We start from the raw sequence: 23,864 nt of genomic DNA on the forward strand, positions 1-23,864 counted from the left end.
GGTGTTGTGTTTCTGCCCTGACCTCTACCCCCTGGCTTTAATCAGTAGGGCTGAGGCCGGGTCGAAGTGAGTCAGTGTGGGTCAGGGTCCTACTCCATCCATCAGCCTGGTCAGGGGAACACAGAACTGCCCACACACACTATCAACTGTCAAGTGGTATTGCAGCAGTCTGCTGATCAGGCAAACCAGAGTAATGAGAGCTTTAACCTGCAACCTAACTTTGTCAAACATGTCCAACCCATACACCAACCCTACCTCGTCGACCCACTGAACTCACAACTCCAACTTGTTAACCCTAACTCCAATCTATACTGTAGTAAGAGCTGCAACAAACGTTTCTTAACGTTTTAAACTACCATGTTTTCTCTCGTTTAAACGTATTAAAAAGCAACATAAAATTAAGCGAATTCACAATTCAGATATGGTCACATACTGTACAGTATGACCGCTAGGGGCAATGCAATTCAATCTACTGCAGTCCTGGCTACCTACCAAATCAAATTGTATTTGTCACATGCGCCGACTACAACTGGTGTAGACTTTACCGTGAAATGCTTACTTACAAGCCCTTAACCAACAATGCAGTTCAAGAAATAGAGTTAATAAATTATTTACTAAGTAAACTAAAGTAATAAACAGCGAGTAGCAGCAGTGTAAAAACAAAGGGGGGGGGTTGTCAATGTAAATAGTCCAGGCCGCCATTTGTTAATTGTTCAGCAGTCTTATGGCTTATGGCAGTCTGAGAAGCTTTTTGGTCCTAGACTTGGAGCTCCGGTACCGCTTGCCGTGCGGTAGCAGAGAGAACAGTCTATGACTTGGGTGACTGGAGTCTCTGACAATGTTTTGGGCCTTCCTCTGACACCGCCTAGTATACAGGTCCTGGATGTCAGGAAGCTTGGCCCCAGTGATGTACTGGGCTGTACGCACTACCCTTTGTAGTGCTTTACGGACAGATGCCGAGCCGTTGCCATACCAGGCTGTGATGCAACCGGTCAGGATGCTCTCGATGGTACAGCTGTAGAACTTGAGGATCTGGGGACCCATGTCAAATATTTTCTCCTGAGGGGGGAAAAGGTGTTGTCGTGCCCTCTTCCCAACTGTCTTGGTGTGTTTGGACCATGATACTTCGTTGGTGATTGGCCCTCCTTTTCTATTTCCTGTTTGGTCTTCCTTTTCCTATAGTCCACGATCAGCTCCTTTGTCTTGCTCACATTGAGAGAGAGGTTGTTGTCCTGGCACCTCACTGCCAGGTCTCTGACCTCCCTATAGACTGTCTCATTGTTGTCGGTGATCAGGCCTACTACTGTTGTGTCATCAGCAAACTGATCCCCAGTGTTGAGGATCAGCGTGGCAGATGTGTTGTTGCCTATCCTTACCACTTGGGGGCAGGCCGTCAGGAAGTCCAGGATCCAGTTGCAGAGGGAGGTGTTTAGTCCCAGGGTCCTTAGCTTAATGATGAGTTATGTGGGTACTATGGTGTTGAATGCTGAGTTGTAGTCAATGAACAGCATTCTCACATAGGTGTTCCTTTTGTCCAGGTGGGAAAGGGCCGTGTGGAGTGCGACTGTATGAATGTGACTGTGGGGCAGTAAATAAATTGGAGTGGGTCTAGGGTTTCTGCATGATGGTTTTGATGTGAGCCATGACCATCCTTTCAAAGCACTTGATGGCTACCGACATGAGTGCTACGGGGCGGTAATCATTTAGGCAGGTTACTTTTGCTTTCTTGGTCACTATGGTGGTATGTTTGAAACATGTAGGTATTACAGACTCGGTCAGGGAGAGGTTGAAAATATCAGTGAAGACACTTGCCAGTTGATCCATGCATGCTTTGAGTACACGTCCTGGTAATCCGTCTGGCCCCTTGGCTTTGTGAATGTTGACCTGTTTAAAGGTATTGCTCACATTGGCTACGGGGAGCGTGATCACACAGCTGTCCGGAACAGCTGGTGCTCTCATGCATACTTCAGTGTTGCTTGCCTCGAAGCGAGCCAAAAAGGCATTTAGCTCGTCTGGCAGGCTTGTGTCACTGGGCAGCTCACGGCTGGGTTTCCTTTTGTAGTCCGTAATAGTTTTCAAGCCTTGCCACATCCGACAAGAGTCAGAGCCGGTGTAGTAGGATTCAATCTTAGTCCTGTATTGACGCTTTGCCTGTTTGATGGTTTGTCTGAGGATATAGCAGGATTTCTTGTAAGCGTCTGGATTAGTGTCCCGCTCCTTGAAAACGGCAGCTCTAGCCTTTAGCTCGGTGCGAATGTTGTCTGTAATCTATGGCTTCTGGTTCGGATATGTACGTACGGTCACTGTGGGGACGACGTCGTCGACGCACTTATTGATGAAGCCAGTGACTGAGGTGGTATACTCCTCAATGCCATTGGATGAATCCCGGAATATGTTCCAGTCTGTGTTAGCAAAACAGTCCTGTAGCGTAACATCCGCGTCATCTGACCACTTCCGTATTGCGCGAGTCACTGGTACTTCCTGTTTTAGTTTTGGCTTGTAAGCAGGAATCAGGAGGATATTATGGTCAGATTTGCCATATGGAGGACAAGGGAGAGCTTTGTATGTGTCTCTGTGTGTGGAGTAAAGGTGGTTGAGTTTTTTTTCCTCTGGTTGCACATTTGACATACTGGTAGAAATGAGGTATAACAGATTTAAGTTTGCCTGCATTAAAGTCCCTGGCCACTAGGAGCACTACTTCTGCTTGAGCATTTTCTCGTTTGCTTATGGCCTTATACAGCTCGTTGAGTGCGGTCTTAGTGCTAATCATCGGTTTGTGGTGGTAAATAGACGGCTCGTGTGGCCTATAGCTTATCATGAGGTATTCTAACTGAGGTGAGCAATACCTCGAGACTTCTTTAATATTAGACTTCGTGCACCAGCAGTTATTGACAGCTGCTCTGTCCTGCTGATGCACAGAGAAGCCAGTCAGCTCTATATTATCTGTGTCGTCGTTTAGCCACGACTCGGTGAAACATAAGATATTACAGTTTTTAATGTCCCGTTGGTAGGATAGTCTTAATCGTATATCATCCAGACGGCGTGTTAGGTTCTCTGTTGTGTGCCTCTGATTGAAGATTACATCCTACTACACAGTGATGTATGACAGCATGTTCATCGACGTCATGCCACGTATGGTGTTTGAGAGCTTGCACTTTGTACTTGCAGAGCAATCATTGTACAATTTCTCCATCAGCGCCATCACGGTTTTTGTTAAAAACGTTGTTTTGCAGGTCATCTACAAGACCCTGCTAGGTAAAGTCCCCCCTTATCTCAGCTCGCTGGTCACCATAGCAGCACCCACCTGTAGCACGCGCTTTGGTCACCCCCAAAGCCAATTCCTCCTTTGGCCGCCTTTCCTTCCAGTTCTCTGCTGCCAATAACTGGAATGAACTACAAAAATCTCTGAAACTGGAAACACTTATCTCCCTCACTAGCTTTAAGCACCAGCTGTCAGAGCAGCTCACAGATTACTGCACCTGTACATAGCCCATCTATAATTTAGCCCAAACAACTACCTCTTCCCCTACTGTATTTATTTATTTATTTTGCTCCTTTGCACCCCATTATTTATATTTCTACTTTGCACATTCTTCCACTGCAAATCTACCATTCCAGTGTTTTACTTGCTATATTGTATTTACTTCGCCACCATGGCCTTTTTGTGCCTTTACCTCCCTTATCTCACCTCATTTGCTCACATTGTATATAGATTTATTTTTCTACTGTATTATTGACTGTATGTTTGTTTTACTCCATGTGTAACTCTGTGTTGTTGTATGTGTCAAACTGCTTTGCTTTAGCTTGGCCAGGTCGCAATTGTAAATGAGAACTTGTTCTCAACTTGCCTACCTGGTTAAAAAAATTATCGGGACCAATCTGTTAGTGGTAGTCTGGTGATGACTGCACTGTGATTTTAATTTAATAAAACGTTTTCAGTTAGGGATTTTTTCAAAATGTTAACGATCCCAAATTGGTTTAGATGTTTAAACGTCACACCTCTACAGTACTCCCTGTAGACGTCCATTGTATTCTGGTCTAACACTGCTAGTAATAGGCTCCAATATGTTCCCCACCATTTTTCCTGCTTTTGAGGGATCATGAAAGGAGATATTGTCTAGTTGATATTTGCTTGAAGGATTTGCAAGGCATTTGAATAAGATGTGTATTTTTTTCTTCTAAGTGTTTTCAGAGAAAACGAATTTGAATGTATGTTTCACATGCAGTAATGACATTAATTGGCTAGTTTTACAGAGAAAACAAGCACAGCAGGGATTTGTGATGGACCTGATTTTGAACAAGGTTTCAGAAAAAAGCTGAGTGAAATAGAGCAGTGTTACCTCTGAAACGTTTGACTATAATAATGTCCATCAGTGCAGAACCTTCTCTGTCTTGGCTCTCTTCTGGCAGTGCAATCTTTTTGTCTAGCTTTGAAAATAAAGATTAGCTTACTCAACTCATAGTGGGCTATCTTATGAGTATCATGGGGGAGGGATTTTCTTGGTTTCGTCTGTTAGGTTGAGGGTCTTTAATCTTCTCTTTCTCCTTCTCTCCCTCCATCCCTCTCGCTCTCTCCCTCCTTCTCTCACTCTTTCCTTCACCCTCTCTCTCCCTCTCTCTTGTTTAGCGCGCCTGCCAAGTCCTGCTGAGCGTGTTTGCAAGCTGGTGAAAAGAATGAATTATTCAGCAGTAAGCATGCTTACAGCTGGCCGTTTTGCGGCCTTTGATCTGGGGATTGGGCGTCTGCATGAATGCCCATATTGTCATGTTATGTGTACACGATTGAGAGTAGGGAGGCCCCAGCATGGGCGGCGGGAGATTACAGTGCGGGCCTGCTGGGAGTAGGGTCACACCACTAAATCCCCCAGATGCTGTTTGTTCGGCCGAGGTCACATGTTGTCCGCCTGTCCGTGTGGCCTTAACACAATGGTCCCCTCCAAGTGAACGAGGGTTAGGGTTAGTCTCCCCCACCAGGCCCCCTCCACATATACCCACCTGTCTAGAGTGGACACAAAAGTCAGGGGGCCACTACCTACACACCCAGACTGCTGTCTTAGTGCTTTGTTTCTTCCCTCAGGTCGCAATGAATTGATAGCAAGATACATCAAACTAAGAACGGGAAAGACAAGGACAAGAAAGCAGGTAAGAGGACTGCCTTTCCCATATGAGTTTTCACTTTTTGTTTTTTTGTGGCAAGTGGGGGAGAGTGGTATGGACGTGGCCAATGGCGTGGTCTCCGAACTCAAAATATCAGAGTCCCTCCTCTTGGCCACAGAGACAAAATGTTGCCATTTTAAAAGTAATTTCCTGCAATTCTACAAATTTCAGTTTACACTGAAAATGTTTTACCCACCCTAGTTTTTCTTTCTCTCTCTCTCTCTCTCCATATTTATATAATTAGTATTACTTAAAACATTTATCACATTTTCTGGCGTGGCGGCAACGATTTAGCAATGGCTGCACGCCGCTGCTAAATGAATATAGGGGAAACACTGACTCAGATATGCTGTGTACTGTGTAATGAAACCTGAACCACTCACTGTCCAATCCCTGAAGTACTCACTCACTGTCCAATCCCTGATGTACATACTCACTCACTGTCCAATCCCTGAGGTATACTCACTCACTGTCCAATCCCTGATGGACACACATTGCCATTTTCTGTGCAGCCCTTAGAGGGTGCTGGAATGCAGGTCATCTGACACCCCAGGCTGAACTCAGACACTTTGAGCTGTGTGGCTATGCATAGAATCAAAACAGGTCTCCTATTGAAGAATGATTTTGCATGATGCATAGCACTTGATGTCAAAAGACCACAGGTGTTTTTTCACTGTTGAATCTTAGCCAGAGAGAAAGGTGGAGGGATACAGGGCGCTGGCAGCAGTTGTCAAGGGAGGAGTGTGTGCCCCCAGTGGCGGGGTTAGGTCCCGCTTTCTTTTCATCTCCATGGTAACAGTCTGTTCCCTTGTCTCCCTCCCAACAGGTCTCCAGTCACATTCAGGTTCTTGCCAGACGGAAATCTCGGGAGTTTCACACCAAGCTAAAGGTAAGAGCTACTGCCTACTGCACTGTTTGTGTAGCTTCCTGTTTCTGTTGCCGTGGTGACAGGTGGGATGCATCTAAGATTCCTCACATCTGATATTCCTGTTTAGCATTCGATGGGCTAGTCCCAGACTTCCCCGTGTTCTGTGCTGTTTCTTATTGCTTCCTGTAACTAACAAAATAATAGCGGAACTGAACTGTCTTTGCAATGTAATAGTTCTTCACTCTTTGTCACTGATCAAGGATTTAATTGTATGTTCAGTTTCATAATATTTCATTAAACAGTGTTGTACAATGAAAATCTCTTCCGTCAACTTGCAAGAAAATACTGAAATATATATATTTTTAGATATATAAATATTGATCCCGAAAATAGATTGCACAATATTCTCAGTGCATGATGTTAAGACGGCAAGCTACTGACAGCAAATTCAGACAGCGTACTGCCAAGACGTGTTCGCTGTTGATTGTACAGTAGATGAGCTAGCAGTCAGCCAGAAGTTATGACCTTATTATCGTTTAACACTGAAGCTGTTCGTGCAGGTTCGGCTTGCAGGCCGGCTTGCATGGCCTATGTTTGCAAGGTCATGCTTTATATACCACTGTCAATACCTCCTATTTAATCTCTAACTATCTGAACATTATCATCATCCTATGTTGTAATATAGACACTCGTTAGTCTTGTCCAAATAGCGAAGTATACAGGTGATAAGTGGCCTGTTAGAGTAAAACCACTCTCATCTCTTTGCATTCAGGTCACATGTATGGTAAGTACCACCCTCAATATACTGTACTGTTGGCTGTGCTTCAGGCCCGTCTGTATAGCTTGATGTGAAGGTGTCCCTGCTCTTAGATCCATAGTGTTCTGCTGCGGAAGGCCTATGTACTGTGTAATGTATGTCCTGTGTGTATCTATCACCAGCAGCTACTGCGTATGCTCCATCTCAGTGCATCATCATTGCCAGCATGCTCATCTTCTCCCAAGGCTTCTTTCATTCAAATGGCAGTGAAGCAATCCATTAACCCACGCTTACACAAATACATACAGTACAGGTCAAAAGTTTGGACACACTTACTCATTCCAGGGTTTTTCTTTATTTTGACTATTTTCTACATTGTAGAATAATAGTGAATATATCAAAACTATGAAATAACACATTTTGGAATCATGTTGTAACCAAAAAAGTGTAAAACAAGATTCTTCAAAGTAGCCACCTTTTTCCTTGATGACAGCTTTGCACTCTCTTGGCATTCTCTCAACCAGTTTCATGAGGTAGTCACCTGGATTGCATTTCAATTAACAGGTGTGCCGTGTTAAAAGTTTATTTGTAGAATAATGCATAATGCATTTGAGCTAATCAGTTGTGTTGTGACAAGGTAGGGGTGGTATACAGAAGATAGCCCTATTTGGTAAAAGAGTCCATATAAAAGTCCATATTATGGCAAAAACAGCTCAAATAAGCAAAGAGAAATAACAATCCATCATTACTTTAAGACATGATGGTCAGTCAGTACGGAACATTTGAAGAACTTTGAAAGTTTCTTCAAGCGTAGTCACAAAAACCATCAAGCACTATGATGAAACTGGCTCTCATGAGGACCGCCACAGGAAAGGAAGACCCAGAGATACCTCTGCTGCAGAGGATAAGTTCATTAGAGTTAACTGCACCTCAGATTGCAGCCCAAATAAATGCTTCAGAGTTCAAGTAACAGACACATCTCAACATCAGCTGTTCAGAGGAGACTGTGTGAATCAGGCCTTCATGGTCGAATTGCTGCAAAGAAACCACTACTAAAGGACACCAATAATAAAAAGAGACTTGCTTGGGCCAAGAAACATGAGCAATGGACAACAGACTGGTGGAAATCTGTCCTTTGGTCTGATGAGTCCAAATTTGAGATTTTTGATTACATCTGCCATGTCTTTGTGAGACGCAGAGTAGGTGAACGGATGATCTCTGCATGTGTGGTTCCCACTGTGAAGCATGGAGGAGGAGGTGTGATGGTGTGGGGGTGCTTTTCTGGTGACACTGTTTGTGATTTATTTAGAATTCAAGGCACTCTTAACCAGCATGGCTACCACAACATTCTGCAGTGATACGCCATCCCATCTGGTTTGCGCTTAGTGGGACTATCATTTGTTTTTCAATGGGACAATGACCGTAAACACACCTCCAGGCTGTTTAAGGGCTATTTGGCCAAGGAGAGTGATGGAGTGCTGCATCAGATGACCTGGCCTCCACAATCACCTGACCTCAGAGTAAAGGACCACAGAGTGAAGGAAAAGCATCCATCAAGTGCTCAGCATATGTGGGAACTCCTTCAAGATTGTAGGAAAAGCATTCCTCATGAAGCTGGTTGAGAGAATGCCAAGAGTGTGCAAAGCTGTCATCAAAGCAAAGGGTGGCTAGTTTGAAGAATCTAAAATCTATTTTGATTTGTTTAACACTTTCTCGGTTACTACCTGATTCCATATGTGTTATTTAATTGGTTTGATGTCTTCACTATTATTCTACAATGTAGAAAATAGTAAAAATAAAGAAAAACCCTTGAATGAGTAGGTACAGTTGAAGTCGGAAGTTCTCATACACCTTAGCCAAATACATTTGAACTCAGTTTTTCACAATTCCTGACATTTAATCCAAGTAAAAATTCCCTGTCTTGGGTCAGTTAGGATCACCAATTTACTTTAAAAATGTGAAATGTCAGAATAATAGTAGAGAGAATGATATAATTCAGCTTTTATTTCTTTCATCACATTCCCAGTGGGTCATACACTCAATTAGCATTTTTGGTAGCATTGCCTTTAAATGGTTTAACTTGGATCAAACGTTTCGGGTAGCCTTCCACAAGCTTTCCACAGTAAGTTGGGTGAATTTTGGCCTATTCCTCCTGACAGAGCTGGTGTAACTGAATAAGGTTTGTAAGCCTCCTTGCTCGCACACACTTTTTCAGTTCTCCCCACAAATTTTCTATGGGATTGAGGTCAGGGCTTTGTGATAGCCAGTCTAATACCTTGACTTTGTTGTCCTTAAGCCATTTTGCAAGTATGCTTGCGGTCATAGTCCATTTGGAAGACCCATTTGCGTCCAAGCTTTAACTTCCTGACTGATGTCTTGAGATGCTGCTTCAATATATCCACATAATTTTCCTGCCTCATGATGCCATCTATTTTGTGAAGTGCACCAGTCCCTCCTGCAGCAAAGCACCCCCACAACATGATGCTGCCACCCCCATGCTTCACAGTTGGGATGTTGTTCTTCGGCTTGCAAGCCTTCCCCTTTTTCCTCCAACCATAACGGTGGTCATTATGGCCAAACAGTTCTATTTTTGTTTCATCAGACCAGAAGACATTTCTCCAAAAAGTAAGATCTTTGTCCCTATGTGCAGTTGCAAACCATAGTCTGTTTTTTTTATGGCGGTTTTGGAGTGGTGGCTTCTTCCTTGCTGAGCGGCCTTTCAGGTTATGTCGATATAGGACTTGTTTTACTGTGGATATAGATACTTTTGTACCTGTTTCCTAAAGCATCTTCACAAGGTCCTTTGCTGTTGTTCTGGGATTGATTTGCACCTTTCACACCAAAGTATGTTCATCTCTAGGAGACAGAACGCGTGTCCTTCCTGAGCGGTATGCCGGCTGTGTAGTCCTATGGTGTTTATACTTGCGTACTATTGTTTGTACAGATGAACGTGGTACCTTCAGGCATTTGGAAATTGCTCCCAAGGATGAACCAGACTTGTGGAGGTCTACAATTTTCTTCTGAGGTCTTGGCTGATTACTTTTGATTTTCCCATGATGTCAAGCAAAGAGGCACTGAGTTTGAAGGTAGGCCTTGAAATACATCCACAGGTAAACCTCCAATTGACTCAAATGATGTCAATTAGCCAATCAGAAGCCATGACATCATTGGAATCTTCCAAGCTGTTTAAAGGCACAGTCAACCTATTGCATGTAAACTTCTGACCCACTGGAATTGTGATACAGTGAATTATAAGTGAAATAATCTGTCTGTAAACAATTGTTGGAAAAATTACTTGTGTCATGCACAAAGTAGATGTCTTAACTGACTTGCCAAACTATAGTTTGTTAACAAGAAATTTGTGTAGTGGTTGAAAAACGAGTTTTAATGACTCCAACCTAAGTGTATGTAAACTTCCGACTTCAACTGTATGTCCAAACCTTTTACTGATACTGTATGTTTTTCATAAATTTTATTAAAATGTCCGACTTATAAAATGTTCACAGATGCCACTTCTCTACAGAGAACTCAAGCACCGGAGTGCTTTCTTTCCAATGTTCAGCATACACTAGAATCTTGCCCTGATGTCCTTGGTTGCGGGATTCTTTCACAACCAAGGGCTGGATTCAATCTGTATCCACGTTATAGCTCGATTGAAATTTAAAGGCAATGTTGCAACGTTCTTGGAGACTGCAGTAAACGCTGCCAATGTCAGCTCAATCAGAAATTACTTTTGAATTTTAACTTGGATCTTCTGCAATACAGATTAAATCCAGCCCTTAGTTGCGCCACTTGTGACAATCTGTTTGGGTAATGTACTGTTTTTTCATACAAGACAAGCTCTGTCCTTAGAAGAAAAACCCATTTAAATGGTTAGGTATTCAATTCAAGACTCAATAACAACACAATGGGTGTTCTGTGTTTTTATTCACCAGTCTCAGAGAAAAATGAAGAGCAATAGAATTCTGTACTCTTAAAGGCACATATTTTCCAGGCAAATAGGCGGCCTTGTGTGTGTGTGTGTGTGTGTGTGAGGTTGTCTATATATGTGTGTGGGTGTGTGTGTTTGTTTGGTTGTTGTTGCTTGTTCTTTGTCCCACCACTCTGAGTCATTGTGTTGTGTTCTGCTGAAGGACCAGAGTGTGAAAGACAAGGCACTGCAGAGTATGGCCTCCATGTCCTCGGCTCAGATTGTCTCTGCCACTGCCATCCACAACAAGCTGGGCCTCCCAAGACCCACCTTCCCTGGGGCGACAGGGGTAAGACACCCCTCACTAAACCCACATATTTCGTAACAATTGACTTGATGTGCATTGTGCTGTCCTGATTGTCCATTCATTTACTCTTCCCTAGTTTTGGCAGCGTATGATATCCACTGGCCAGCCTGGATCCTCACAAGAGTAAGTCGTCCTAATGTGTCTGTCTTGTTATTGACGATATAAGATGATGAAGTAATAACTCATTTGTTAGCTCGATTTCAAAACTTATCTACCTAGTTCATTTTTTGTATTATTACAATAACCAGGTCAACTTCCTAATTCTGTCTTTTTATCTTCAGCATTAAGCCATTTTCCCAGCAGGCCTACCCCAGCCAGACAGCTGTAACGACTACCATCTCACGTGAGGGTGGCCTTTTACCCTATCCACCTTATTTCTATCAGCTCATTTCACTTTATCTGAGGCCAACGCTCAAACAAAACTCCAATGGCACCTATTACCAGGGCATTAATACTGTTACATGGCTAATGCTACTAGTGATATAGCTAATGGGTATCATGTTAGTGAGTGTATTTAACCAGGTAGGCCAGTTGAGAATAAGTTCTCATTTACAACTGTGACCTGGCCAAGATAAAGCAAAGCAGTGCGACAAAAAACAACAACACAGAGTTACACATGGGATAAACAAAAGTACAGTCAATAACCCAATAGAAAATCTATATACAGTGTGTGCAAATGGAGTAAGGAGGTAAGGCAATAAATAGGCCAATAGTAGCGAAGTAATTACGATTTAGCAAATTAACACTGGAGTGATAGATGTGCAGATGATGATGTGCAAATAGAAAAACTGGTTTGCAAAAGAGCAAAAAAGTTAATAAAAACAATATGGGGATGAGGTAGGTAGTTGGATGGGCTGTGTACAGCTGCAGCGATCGGAATGCTGCTCAGATAGCTGATGCTTAAAGTTAGTGAGGGAGATATAAGTCTCCAACTTCAGCGATTTTTGCAATTCGTTCCAGTCATTGGCAGCAGAGAACTGGAAGCAAACGCGGCCAAAGAGCTGTTGGCTTTGGGGATGACCAGTGAGATTTCCCTGCTGGAGCACGTGCTACGGGTAGGTGTTGTTATGGTGACCAGTGAGCTGAGATAAGGCGGAGCTTTACCTAGCAAAGACGTATAGATGACCCGGAGCCAGTGGGTCTGGCGATGAATATGTAGCGAGGGCCAGCCGACGAGAGCATACAGGTCGCAGTGGTGGGTGGTATATGGGGTTTTGGTGACAAAACGGATGGCACTGTGATAGACTGCATCCAGTTTGCTGAGTAGAGTGTTGGAGGCTATTTTGTAATTGACATCGCCAAAGTCGAGGATCGGTAGGATAGTCAGTTTTACGAGGGTATGTTTGGCAGCGTGAGTGAAGGAGGCTTTGTTGCGAAATAGGAAGCCGATTCTATATTTCATTTTGAATTGGAGATGCTTAATATGATCCTGGAAGGAGAGTTTACAGTCTAGCCAGACACCTAGGTATTTGTAGTTGTCCACATATTCTAAGTCAGAACCTTCCAGAGTAGTGATGCTACTCGGGCGGGCGGGTGCGGGCAGCGATCGGTTGAAGAGCATGCATTTACTTTTACTAGCGTTTAAGAGCAGTTGGAGGCCACGGAAGGAGTGTTGTACGGCGTTGAAGCTCGTTTGGAGGTTTGTTAACACAGTGTCCAAAGAAGGGCCAGATGTATACAGAATGGTGTCGTCTGCGTAGAGGTGGATCAAAGAATCACCCGCAGCAAGAGTGACATGATTGATATATACAGAGAAAAGAGTCGGCCCGAGAATTGAACCCTGAGGCACCCCCATAGAGACTGCCAGAGGTCCGAACAACAAGCCCTCCGATTTGACACACTGAACTCTATCTGAGAAGAAGTTGGTGAACCAGGCGAGGCAGTCATTTGAGAAACCAAGGCTGTTGAGTCTGCCGATAAGAATACTGTGATTGACAGTATGCCATTAATACAGGTAACGAGTGGAGGACAGAGGAGCCTCTTAAAGAAGAAGTTACAGGTCTGTGAGAGCCAGAAATCTTGCTTTTTTGTAGGTGACCAAATACTTATTTTCCACCATAATTTGCAAATAAATTCATAAAAAATCCTACAATGTGATTTTCTGGATGATTTTTTCTCATTTTGTCTGTCATAGTTGAAATGTACCTATGATGAAAATTACAGGCCTCTCTCATCTTTTTAAGTGGGAGAACTTGCACAATTGGTGGCTGACTAAATACTTCTTTGCCCCACTGTATTTGTTAACTTGGATATAGGTCTGTAACAGTTTGGGTCTAGAGTGTCTCCCCCCTTTGAAGAGGGGGATGACCGCGGCAGCTTTCCAATCTTTAGGAATCTCAGACGATACGAAAGAGAGGTTGAACAGACTAGTTATAGGGGTTGCAACAATGGCTGCGGATATTTTTAGAAAGAGAGGGTCCAGATTGTCTAGCCCAGCTGATTTATAGGGGTCCAGGTTTTGCAGCTCTTTCAGAACATCTGCTATCTGGATTTGGGTGAAGGAGAAGCTGGGGAGGCTTGGGCAAGTAGCTGCGGGGGGTGCGGTGCTGTTGGCCGGGGTTGGGGTAGCCAGGAGGAAAGCATGGCCAGCCATAGAGAAATGATTGTTGAAATTCTCGATTATCGTGGATTTATCGGTGGTGACAGTGTTTCCTAGCCTCACTGCAGTGGGCAGCTGGAAGGAGGTGCTCTTATTCTCCATGGACATTACAGTGTCCCAGAACTCTTTGGAGTTAGAGCTACAGGATGCAAATTTCTGTTTGAAAAAGCTAGCCTTTGCTTTCCCAACTGACTGTGTGTATTGGTTCCTGACTTTCCTGAAAAGTTGCATATCGCGGGGACTATTCGATGCTAGTGCAGTACGGCACAGGATGTTTTTGTGCTGGTCGAGGGCAGTTAGGTCTGGAGTGAACCAAGGGCTATATCTGTTCTTAGTTCTACATTTTTTGAAAGGGGCATGCTTATGTAAGATGGTGAGGAAATTACTTTTAAAGAACAACCAGGCATCTTCTACTGACGGGATGAGGTCAATATCCTTCCAGGATACCCGGGCCAGGTCGATTAGAAAGGCCTGCTTGCAGAAGTGTTTTTAGGGAGTGTTTGACAGTGAAGGGGTGGTCGTTTGACCGCGGACCCATAACGGATGCAGGCAATGAGGCAGTGATCGCTGAGATCCTGATTGAAAACAGCAGAGGTGTATTTGGAGGGCAAGTTGGTCAGGATAATATCTATGAGGGTGCCCATGTTTACGGATTTAGGGTTGTACCTGGTGGGTTCCTTGATAATTTGTGTGAGTTTGAGGGCATCTAGCTTAGATTGTAGGACGGCCGGGGTGTTAAGCATATCCCAGTTTAGGTCACCTAACAGAACGAACTCTGACGATAGATGGGAGGCAATCAATTCACATATGGTGTCCAGGGCAGAGCTGGAAGCTGAGGGGGGGTCTATAACAAGCAGCAATAGATTGCAAGTCCTCCCCGTTTGGCAGTTCTATCTTGACGGGGGATGGAAATCTCCGAATTTTTGGTGGTCTTCCTAAGCCAGGATTCAGACACGGCAAGGACATCAGTGTTGGCGGAGTGTGCTAAAGCAGTGAGTAAAACAAAATGATGTTAACATGCATGAAACCAAGGCTTTTACAGTTACAGAAGTCAACAAATGAGAGCGCCTGGGGACACACAGGGCCTGGGTTAACCTCTACATCACCCGAGGAACAGAGGAGGAGTAGGATGAGGGTACGGCTAAAGGCTATCAAAACTGGTCGTCTGGTGCGTTGGGGGCAGAGAATTAAAGGAGCAGATTTCTGGGCGTGGTAGAATAGATTCAGGGAATAATGTACATGGTAGGTGAGTATGGTAGGGTGCGGGTACAGTGGAGGTAAACCTAGGCACTGATTGACGATAAGAGAGATTGCATCTCTGGAGGCACTAGTTATCCTAGGTGAGGTCACCGCATGTGTGGGAGGTGGGACAAAAGAGGTATCTGAGGCATGTTGAGTGGGGCTAGGGGCTCCGCAGTAAAATAAAAAAATGATAACTACCCTAAACAACAGTATACAAGGCATATTGACATTAGAGAGAGACATAAAGCGAGGCATAAAGCAATCACAGGTGTTGATTGGGAGAGCTAGCTAAGACAACAACAGCTAATCAGCTAAGATAACAACAACAAGTAAAATGGCGATGAATGGGCAGAGAGGGTCAGTTAACTACACACAGGGCCTGAGTTCGAGGCTGGGGCCGACAGATAAACAAAATAAACAAAAATGGAGTACCGTGATTAATGAACAGTCCAGCAGGCATCAGTTATGTAGCCAGGTGATCATAGGGTCCAGTGAACAGCAATAGATGAAACAGGGGAGCCGTTAGGTAGTCGTTACTACGCTAGCAAGCGGGGGACACAGCGTTCATAAAGTTAGCAGGTCGGGGCTAGCAGAAGCGTCTTCACCGACGTCCAACAAAGGCCGGTTGAGGGCACATCGGACGGAATTACTACGGCAGCTTCGGGGCTGGGCCACTCAGTAGCAGCTAGCTGCGATGATCTGGAGTAATGGTCCAGAGCTTACGGCAGGAATCTGGTGATGTAGTGGAGAAAAGCAGTCTGATATGCTCAGGATTGATATCGCGCTATGCAGACTGGTGGGTATTATCCAGGCTAAAAGTGGCTAGTGTCTGAGCTAAAGGTAAAGGCCGCTAGCAGTGGCTAACAATGACTAAATAGCTAGTAGCTAATTAGCTGATTAGCATCTGATGGAGGTTCTAGCTATAAGGTCTAAAAATAGCAGATCCGTATCACATTGGGTGAGGCGGGTTGCCGGAAGGTATATTTAATTTAAAAATGGAAAAAGAGATTTATTATATTGAAATATATACAAAAAAAAATTGTTGTTTTTTTACACAGGACAATGACAAAACACGTCTGCACTGCTACGCCATCTTGGATTGCCTAGTGTCAGTAAACGGTGGATAGTGAGGTGACAGTGTTGTGTGTAATCCCCCAGCGTACGAGCCCCCCACGGCTACAGCCCCGGCCTGGCAGGGACGCTCCATCGGGACCACCAAACTCAGACTGGTGGAGTTCTCTGCCTTCCTGGAGCAGCAGAGAGACCCTGACACTGTGAGTACCTGCCCTACTGTCTTCCTTCCCACACACAGTAAAACACACCTGGGTAAACCAGTACTTGTTTCTCAGACAGCATCCCAAACCAGACCAAAGCAGGCCAAACTAGTGCCGTTTCCTGAGGTCAACCGTACTTCCTCAAACTGGTGTATGTCTTCACACACTCTCACAGACAAAAAAGGTAAAACAAGCAAAGCAGAATCCCTCCAAATACCAAAGTGACTCTGGAACATACAGGTAAGGGCCAAAATAAAGGAAACACCAATATAAAGTATCTTAATAGGGTGTTGGGCCACCACGAGCCAGAAAGCTTCACTGTGCCTTGGCATAGAGTCTACAAGTGTCTGAAACACTTTTGGAGGGATGCGACACCATTCTTCCACAATAATTTCCATCATTGATGGTGGTGGAAAACGTTGTCTCGGGCGCCGCACCAGAATCTCCCATAAGTGTTCACACACACCTTTTAAACCCCCTATGCTCCTTTGAGACCCCTCTTTCAAAATAACAGATCTCTTCTAGCCATGGTAGCCAAAATAATGGGCAACTGTGCATTTTTATACAAGACCCTAAGCATGATAGGATGTTAAATGCTTAATTAACTCAGGAACCACACCTGTATGGAAGCAGCTGCTTACAATATACTTTGTATCCCTTATTTACTCAAGTGTTTCCTTTATTTTGGCAGTTACCTGTATATCCAGTTTGTCAGGTGGCGAATCGCATCTCTGCATGTCTGGCAGACATATCAGTGTGGATGACGGACCACCACCTCAAGCTGAACCTCGGCAAGACGGAGCTGCTCTTCCTCCCGGGGAAGGACTGCCCGTTCCATGATCTCGCCATCACGGTTGACAACTCCATTGTGTCCTCCTCCCAGAGCGCTAAGAACCTTGGCGTGATCCTGGACAACACCCTGTCGTTCTCAACTAACATCAAGGCGGTGGCCCGTTCCTGTAGGTTCATGCTCTACAACATCCGCAGAGTACGACCCTGCCTCACACAGGAAGCGGCGCAGGTCCTAATCCAGGCACTTGTCATCTCCCGTCTGGATTACTGCAACTCGCTGTTGGCTGGGCTCCCTGCCTGTGCCATTAAACCCCTACAACTCATCCAGAACGCCGCAGCCCGTCTGGTGTTCAACCTTCCCAAGTTCTCTCACGTCACCCCGCTCCTCCGCTCTCTCCACTGGCTTCCAGTTGAAGCTCGCATCCGCTACAAGACCATGGTGCTTGCCTACGGAGCTGTGAGGGGAACGGCACCTCAGTACCTTCAGGCTCTGATCAGGCCCTACACCCAAACAAGGGCACTGCGTTCATCCACCTCTGGCCTGCTCGCCTCCCTACCACTGAGGAAGTACAGTTCCCGCTCAGCCCAGTCAAAACTGTTCGCTGCTCTGGCACCCCAATGGTGGAACAAACTCCCTCACGACGCCAGGACAGCGGAGTCAATCACCACCTTCCGGAGACACCTGAAACCCCACCTCTTCAAGAAATACCTAGGATAGGATAAAGTAATCCTTCTGACCCCCCCCCCCCTTAAAAGATTTAGATGCACTATTGTAAAGTGGCTGTTCCACTGGATGTCATAAGGTGAATGCACCAATTTGTAAGTCGCTCTGGATAAGAGCGTCTGCTAAATGACTTAAATGTAAATGTAAATGTAAAATGTCATTTTGTCACTATCTGTTAGCTATTGCATTTTTACTTGTGTTTTATAACAGCTGACATTTATCTTGGGTTAGTGAGCTATCCTAGACCAGTGTTTATACTGCTGCAGTGCCTTCGGACAGTATTCAGACCCCTTGACCTTTTCCACATTTCTTACGTTACAGCCTTATTCTAAAATGGATTAAAAACCATTTTTAAATCCTGAGCAATCTATAAACAATACCCCATAATGACGAAGCGAAAACCAAATTTATTTAAAATAAAAAACAGAAATTGAGCTCAGGTGCATCCTGTTTCCATTGATCATCCTTGATGTTTCTACAACTTGATTGGAGTCCACCTGTGGTAAATTCAATTGATTGGACATGATTTGGAAAGACACACACCTGTCTATATAAGGTCCCACAGTAGACAGTGCATGTCAGAGCAAAAACAAGCCATGAGGTCAAAGGAATTGTCCGTAGAGCTCAGAGACAGGATTGTGACGAGGCACAGATCTGGGGAAGGGTACCAAAACATTTCTGCAGCATTGAAGATCCCCAAGAACACAGTGGCCTCCATCATTTTTAAATGGAAGAAGTTTGGAACCACCAAGACTCTTCCTAGAGCCGGCCGCCCAGCCAAACTGAGCAATCGGAGGAGAAGGATCTTGGTCAGGGAGGTAACCAAGAACCCGATGGTCACTCTGACAGAGCTACTCTGTGGAGATGGGAGAACCTTCCAGAAGGGCAACCATCTCTGCAGCACTCCACCAATCAGGCCTTTATGGTAGAGTGGCCAGATGGAAGCCACTCCTCAGTAAAAGGCACATGACAGCCCGTATGGAGTTTGCCAAAAGGCACCTAAAGACTCTCAGACCATGAGAAACAAGATTCTCTGGTCTGATGAATCCAAGATTGAACTCTTTGGCCTGAATTCCAAGCGTCATGTCTGGAAGAAACCTGTCACTATCCCTACGGTGAAGCATGGTGGTGGCAGCATCATGCTGTGGGGATGTTTTTCAGCGGCAGGGACTGGGAGATTAGTCAGGTTCGAGGGCAAGATGAATGGAGCAAAGTACAGAGTTCCTTGATGAAGACCTGCTCCAGACCTCAGACTGGGGTGAAGGTTCAGCTTCCAACAGGACAATGACCCTAAGCACACAGCCAAGACAACACAGGAGTGGCTTCGGGATAAGTCTCTGAATGTCCATGAGTGGCCCAGCCAGAGCACGGACTTGAACCCAATCGAACATCTCTGGAGAGACCTGACAATCGCTGTGCAAAGACGCACCCCATCCAACCTGACAGAGCTTGAGAGGATCTGCAGAGAAGAATGGGAGAAACTCCCCAAATACAAGTGTAAAGTCATACGCAAGAAGACTCGATGCTGTTCTTGCTGCCAAAAGTGCTTCAACAAAGTACTGAGTAAAGGGTCTGAATACTTATGTGAATGTTATATTACATTTTTTTAAATGTGCTTTGTCATCATGGGTTATTGTGTGTGTGTAGATTGATGAGGGGGAAAAAACGATTTCATCTATTTTAGCGTAAGGGGCTGTAACGTAAAAAAATGTGGAAAAAGTCAAGGGGTCTGAATACTTTCCAAAGCCACTGTAAGTCTGGGCAATGTTACAATGAAGTAAAAATCATTTCGATATATTTTTTTAATTGAACCTTTATTTTATCAGGGAGTCATCCTGAGACCAAGGTCTCTTTTACAAATGAGCCCTGAATTACATCAATTACAGAAAATACACACATCAAAATGAAAATACAAAATGCAAGCGGAAAGAAAAACAAAGACCATCAGTAAAAATGTTATCATTCTGAATTGGCCTAGAGGCAACAAAACATCAAACATTGTTCAACAAATAAGTTGCAAAAAAAACTAAGCTGATTTAGGGCTGACCTTAATTAGTCGATTGGTTGATTGTTTGTTCGTTAGGCTGTTGGTCAACCAAGATTGTTTTAGTCGAGCAGTAACAAATATATATACACACCGGCCTCCCACTCCTCTTTCTATTCTGGTTAGAGCCAGTTTGCGCTGTTCTGTGAAGGGAGTAGTACACAGCTTTGAACGAGATCTTCAGTTTCTTGGCAATTTCTCGCATGGAATAGCCTTCATTTCTCAGAACAAGAATAGACTGAAAATGATAAACTTGGATTAGCTAACACAGTGGAACACAGGAGTAATGGTTGCTGATAATGGGCTTCTTTACGCCTATGTAGATATTCCATAAGAAATCAGCCATTTCCTTGGGGGCCTCCCGGGTGGCGCAGTGGTCCAAGGCGCTGCATTGCAGTGCAAGCTGTGCCACTAGAGATTCTGGGTTTGAGTCCAGGCTCTGTCACAACCGGCCGTGACCGGGAGACCCATGGGGCGGCGCACAATTGGCCCAGCGTCGTCCGGGTTAGGGGAGGGTTTGGCCAGCAGGGATATCCTTGTCTCATCGCGCACTAGTGACTCCTGCACCAATGTGTCGGAGGAAACACCGTACACCTGGCGACCGTGTCAGCGTGCACTGCACCAGTGCACGCTGACACGGTCGCCAGGTGTACGGTGTTTCCTCCGACACATTGGTGCAGCTGGCTTCCGGGTTGGATGGGAATTGTGTCAAGAAGCAGTGCGGCTTGGTTGGGTTGTGTTTCGGAGCTCTCGACCTTCGCCTCTCCCGAGTCCGTACGGGAGTTGCAGCGATGAGACAAGACTGTAACTACTACCAATTGGATTCCACGAAAAATTGGGGAGAAAAAAAGGGTGAAAATACTTATTTTTTTATAAATAAAAAAATCACCCATTTCCAGCTACAATAGTCATTTACAACAATGTCAACACTGTATTTCTGATCAATTTGATGTTATTTTAATGGACAAACGTTTTTATTTAAAAAACAAGGGCATTTCTAAGTGACCCCAAACTTTTGAACGGTAGTGTGTGTGTATATATACAGTGGGGAGAACAAGTATTTGATACACTGCCAATTTTGCAGGTTTTCCTACTTACAAAGCATGTAGAGGTCTGTAATTTTTATCATAGGTACACTTCAACTGTGAGAGACGGAATCTAAAACAAAAATCCAGAAAATCACATTGTATGATTTTTAAGTAATTAATTTGCATTTTATTGCATGACATAAGTATTTGATCACCTACCAACCAGTAAGAATTCCGGCTCTCACAGACCTGTTAGTTTTTCTTTAAGAAGCCCTCCTGTTCTCCACTCATTACCTGTATTAACTGCACCTGCTTGAACTTGTTACCTGTATAAAAGACACCTGTCCACACACTCAATCAAACAGACTCCAACCTCTCCACAATGGCCAAGACCAGAGAGCTGTGTAAGGACATCAGGGATAAAATTGTAGACCTGCACAAGGCTTGGATGGACAATAGGCAAGCAGCTTGGTGAGAAGGCAACAACTGTTGGCGCAATTATTAGAAAATGGAAGAAGTTCAAGATGACGGTCAATCACCCTCGGGTCTGGGGCTCCATGCAAGATCTCACCTCGTGGGGCATCAATGATCATGAGGAAGGTGAGGGATCAGCCCAGAACTACACGGCAGGACCTGGTAAATGACCTGAAGAGAGCTGGGACCACAGTCTCAAAGAAAACCATTAGTAACACACTACGCCGTCATGGATTAAAATCCTGCAGCGCACGCAAGGTCACCCTGCTCAAGCCAGCCATGTCCAGGCCCGTCTGAAGTTTGCCAATGACCATCTGGATGATCCAGAGGAGGAATGGGAGAAGGTCATGTGGTCTGATGGGACAGAAATAGAGCTTTTTGGTCTAAACTCCACTCGCCGTGTTTGGAGGAAGAAGAAGGATGAGTACAACCCCAAGAACACCATCCCAACCATGAAGCATGGAGGTGGAAACAACATTCTTTGGGGATGCTTTTCTGCAAAGGGGACAGGACGACTGCACCGTATTGAGGGGAGGATGGATGGGGCCATGTATCGCGAAATCTTGGCCAACAACCTCCTTCCCTCAGTAAGAGCATTGAAGATGGGTCGTGGCTGGGTCTTCCAGCATGACAACGACCCGAAACACACAGCCAGGGCAACTAAGGAGTGGCTCCGTAAGAAGCATCTCAAGGTCCTGGAGTGGCCTAGCCAGTCTCCAGACCTGAACCCAATAGAAAATCTTTGGAGGGAGCTGAAAGTCCGTATTGCCCAGCGACAGCCCCGAAACCTGAAAGATCTGGAGAAGGTCTCCAAAATCCCTGCTGCAGTGTGTGCAAACCTGGTCAAGAACTACAGGAAACGTATGATCTCTGTAACTGCAAACAAAGGTTTCTGTACCAAATATTAAGTTCTGCTTTTCTGATGTATCAAATACTTATGTCATGCAATAAAATGCTAATTAATTACTTAAAAATCATATTGTATATGTGATTTTCTGGATTTTTGTTTTAGATTCCGTCTCTCACAGTTGAAGTGTACCTATTATAAAAAATTACAGACCTCTACATGCTTTGTAAGTAGGAAAACCTGCAAAATCGGCAGTGTATCAAATACTTGTTCTCCCCACTGTATATATATTTGCGCCCATCTCAGTGAACTAATCCATTGTGGAGGCCTAGAGTAAAAGCTGGACGGATGCTCCATATAGAGGGTGTGATGCAATTGCGGAGCCTCCAGAGGCATGCAGAGGCCAAATTTTGAGCCCTGTACCACATAGTCATGCACCTCCCAAACAATGCGGAGGAGTCTGTATAGCTCCGCATTAACATGATTGGTTGAAGGTAGGTGGGGGCGGTACAAACACATAAACACATATAAACACAAACTCACTTCCTTGACAACAGCTATGCACTGCTCCGTGAAGCGCAAGAAGATTTGGATAGAATTTTGATTAACCACATGACAATGATTTTGAGAAACTGTTTCACGAAACTGGCACGCAGATTGGTAGAAATGGTAAGATAAATTGGCATTCCACATGAGAAAGGTTGCTGACTCCTCGTATAGCCTATTACCGGCAACTTCAGGAGAGTAATGGCAGAATCTGCGAAAGCCAGCAGGAGCAGAAGGAGAATAATTGGGTCAGGTTTTTCTTCTGGTTATCTAGATCTCTGGCACCCGCTTAAGGCATCAAACCGTAAGCTTGAAGCATCAATGCACATAGTTGATTTCATTAAAACACATAGGGTGTGTCTATCTATGGGAAAAAAAACGGAGCAATCGATTGGTCAAAAGAACAGACAACTTTTGGTCGACCAAAAGTCGGTAATAGGCTATGCGAACCAAAGGAATTTCCAGGGTTTGCCATCCCTGAGACTGGGTGTGGTAACTCGAATGTCTAAAGTTTAGTAATGATGTTAGGACTTTTTGTAAAAGGGCTTCAAAGATATATTAATAATCTTTTTATGACAACACAATACTAGTGACCTTGTTAAGATTTTTTAGAGCCGGCTTCCCAGATGTAGATTAACTCTAGTCCTGGACTAAAAATCATTCTCAATGGAGATCATCTATTGAAAAAAAAATTAGTCCAGGACCAGGCTTAATCTGTGTCTGGGGAACCAACTCTTAGGATGATGAAGAAGTACTAAAATAATGCTAATAGAAGTAATCTATCTAAACCGGCTGTTTTCTTTCTCTCATCAGTACAACAAACACCTGTTTGTGAGCATTGGACAGACCAACTACTCGTACAGCGATGCCCTACTGGAGGCTGTGGACATCCGTCAGATCTACGACAAGTTCCCAGAGAAGAAGGGAGGACTGAAGGAGCTCTTTGGAAAGGGCCCTCACAACTCCTTCTTCCTGGTCAAGTTCTGGGTGAGTCTCAAGGCACAAGGTCATTAACTGTGAATGGTTGTAAAAGGTGCATTGTCCAGTGTGCTGCTCTATAACGTGTCTTGAATAAAATCCAGGCCGTTATTGTCCACACAATTTGGCTTCACAATACACACATGATTGACATCTAAACAAACAACATTAATGATACATAAACTCAGCAAAAAAAAGAAACGTCCTCTCACTGTCAACTGCGTTTATTTTCAGCAAACTTAACATGTGTAAATACA

The 23,864-nt window shown here is 44.4% G+C and overlaps 2 protein-coding genes across 3 annotated transcripts in view; one reads left to right on the forward strand and one right to left on the reverse strand.

Moving 5' to 3' along the window:
- The window catches only part of tead1a (TEA domain family member 1a), a 121,047-nt gene that overhangs the window by 82,201 nt on the left and 14,982 nt on the right, over positions 1-23,864 (forward strand). The window contains exons 4-11 of one of the 2 annotated variants that reach the window (XM_071416335.1): positions 5,078-5,142; positions 5,984-6,046; positions 6,798-6,809; positions 10,916-11,041; positions 11,136-11,182; positions 11,341-11,402; positions 16,059-16,174; positions 23,443-23,616. In XM_071416335.1, coding sequence (XP_071272436.1) covers positions 5,078-5,142; positions 5,984-6,046; positions 6,798-6,809; positions 10,916-11,041; positions 11,136-11,182; positions 11,341-11,402; positions 16,059-16,174; positions 23,443-23,616 — 665 coding nt within the window. The remainder of the gene's footprint in view (positions 1-5,077; positions 5,143-5,983; positions 6,047-6,797; positions 6,810-10,915; positions 11,042-11,135; positions 11,183-11,340; positions 11,403-16,058; positions 16,175-23,442; positions 23,617-23,864) is intronic. The other variant, XM_071416337.1, reaches the window with a different exon arrangement.
- The window catches only part of LOC139584455 (carabin), a 107,013-nt gene that overhangs the window by 1,524 nt on the left and 81,625 nt on the right, over positions 1-23,864 (reverse strand). The gene's annotated exons all lie outside the window — the stretch shown is intronic.

This window comes from Salvelinus alpinus, chromosome 9 (genome assembly GCF_045679555.1).
Source record: "Salvelinus alpinus chromosome 9, SLU_Salpinus.1, whole genome shotgun sequence".
Lineage (NCBI taxonomy): Eukaryota > Metazoa > Chordata > Actinopteri > Salmoniformes > Salmonidae > Salvelinus > Salvelinus alpinus.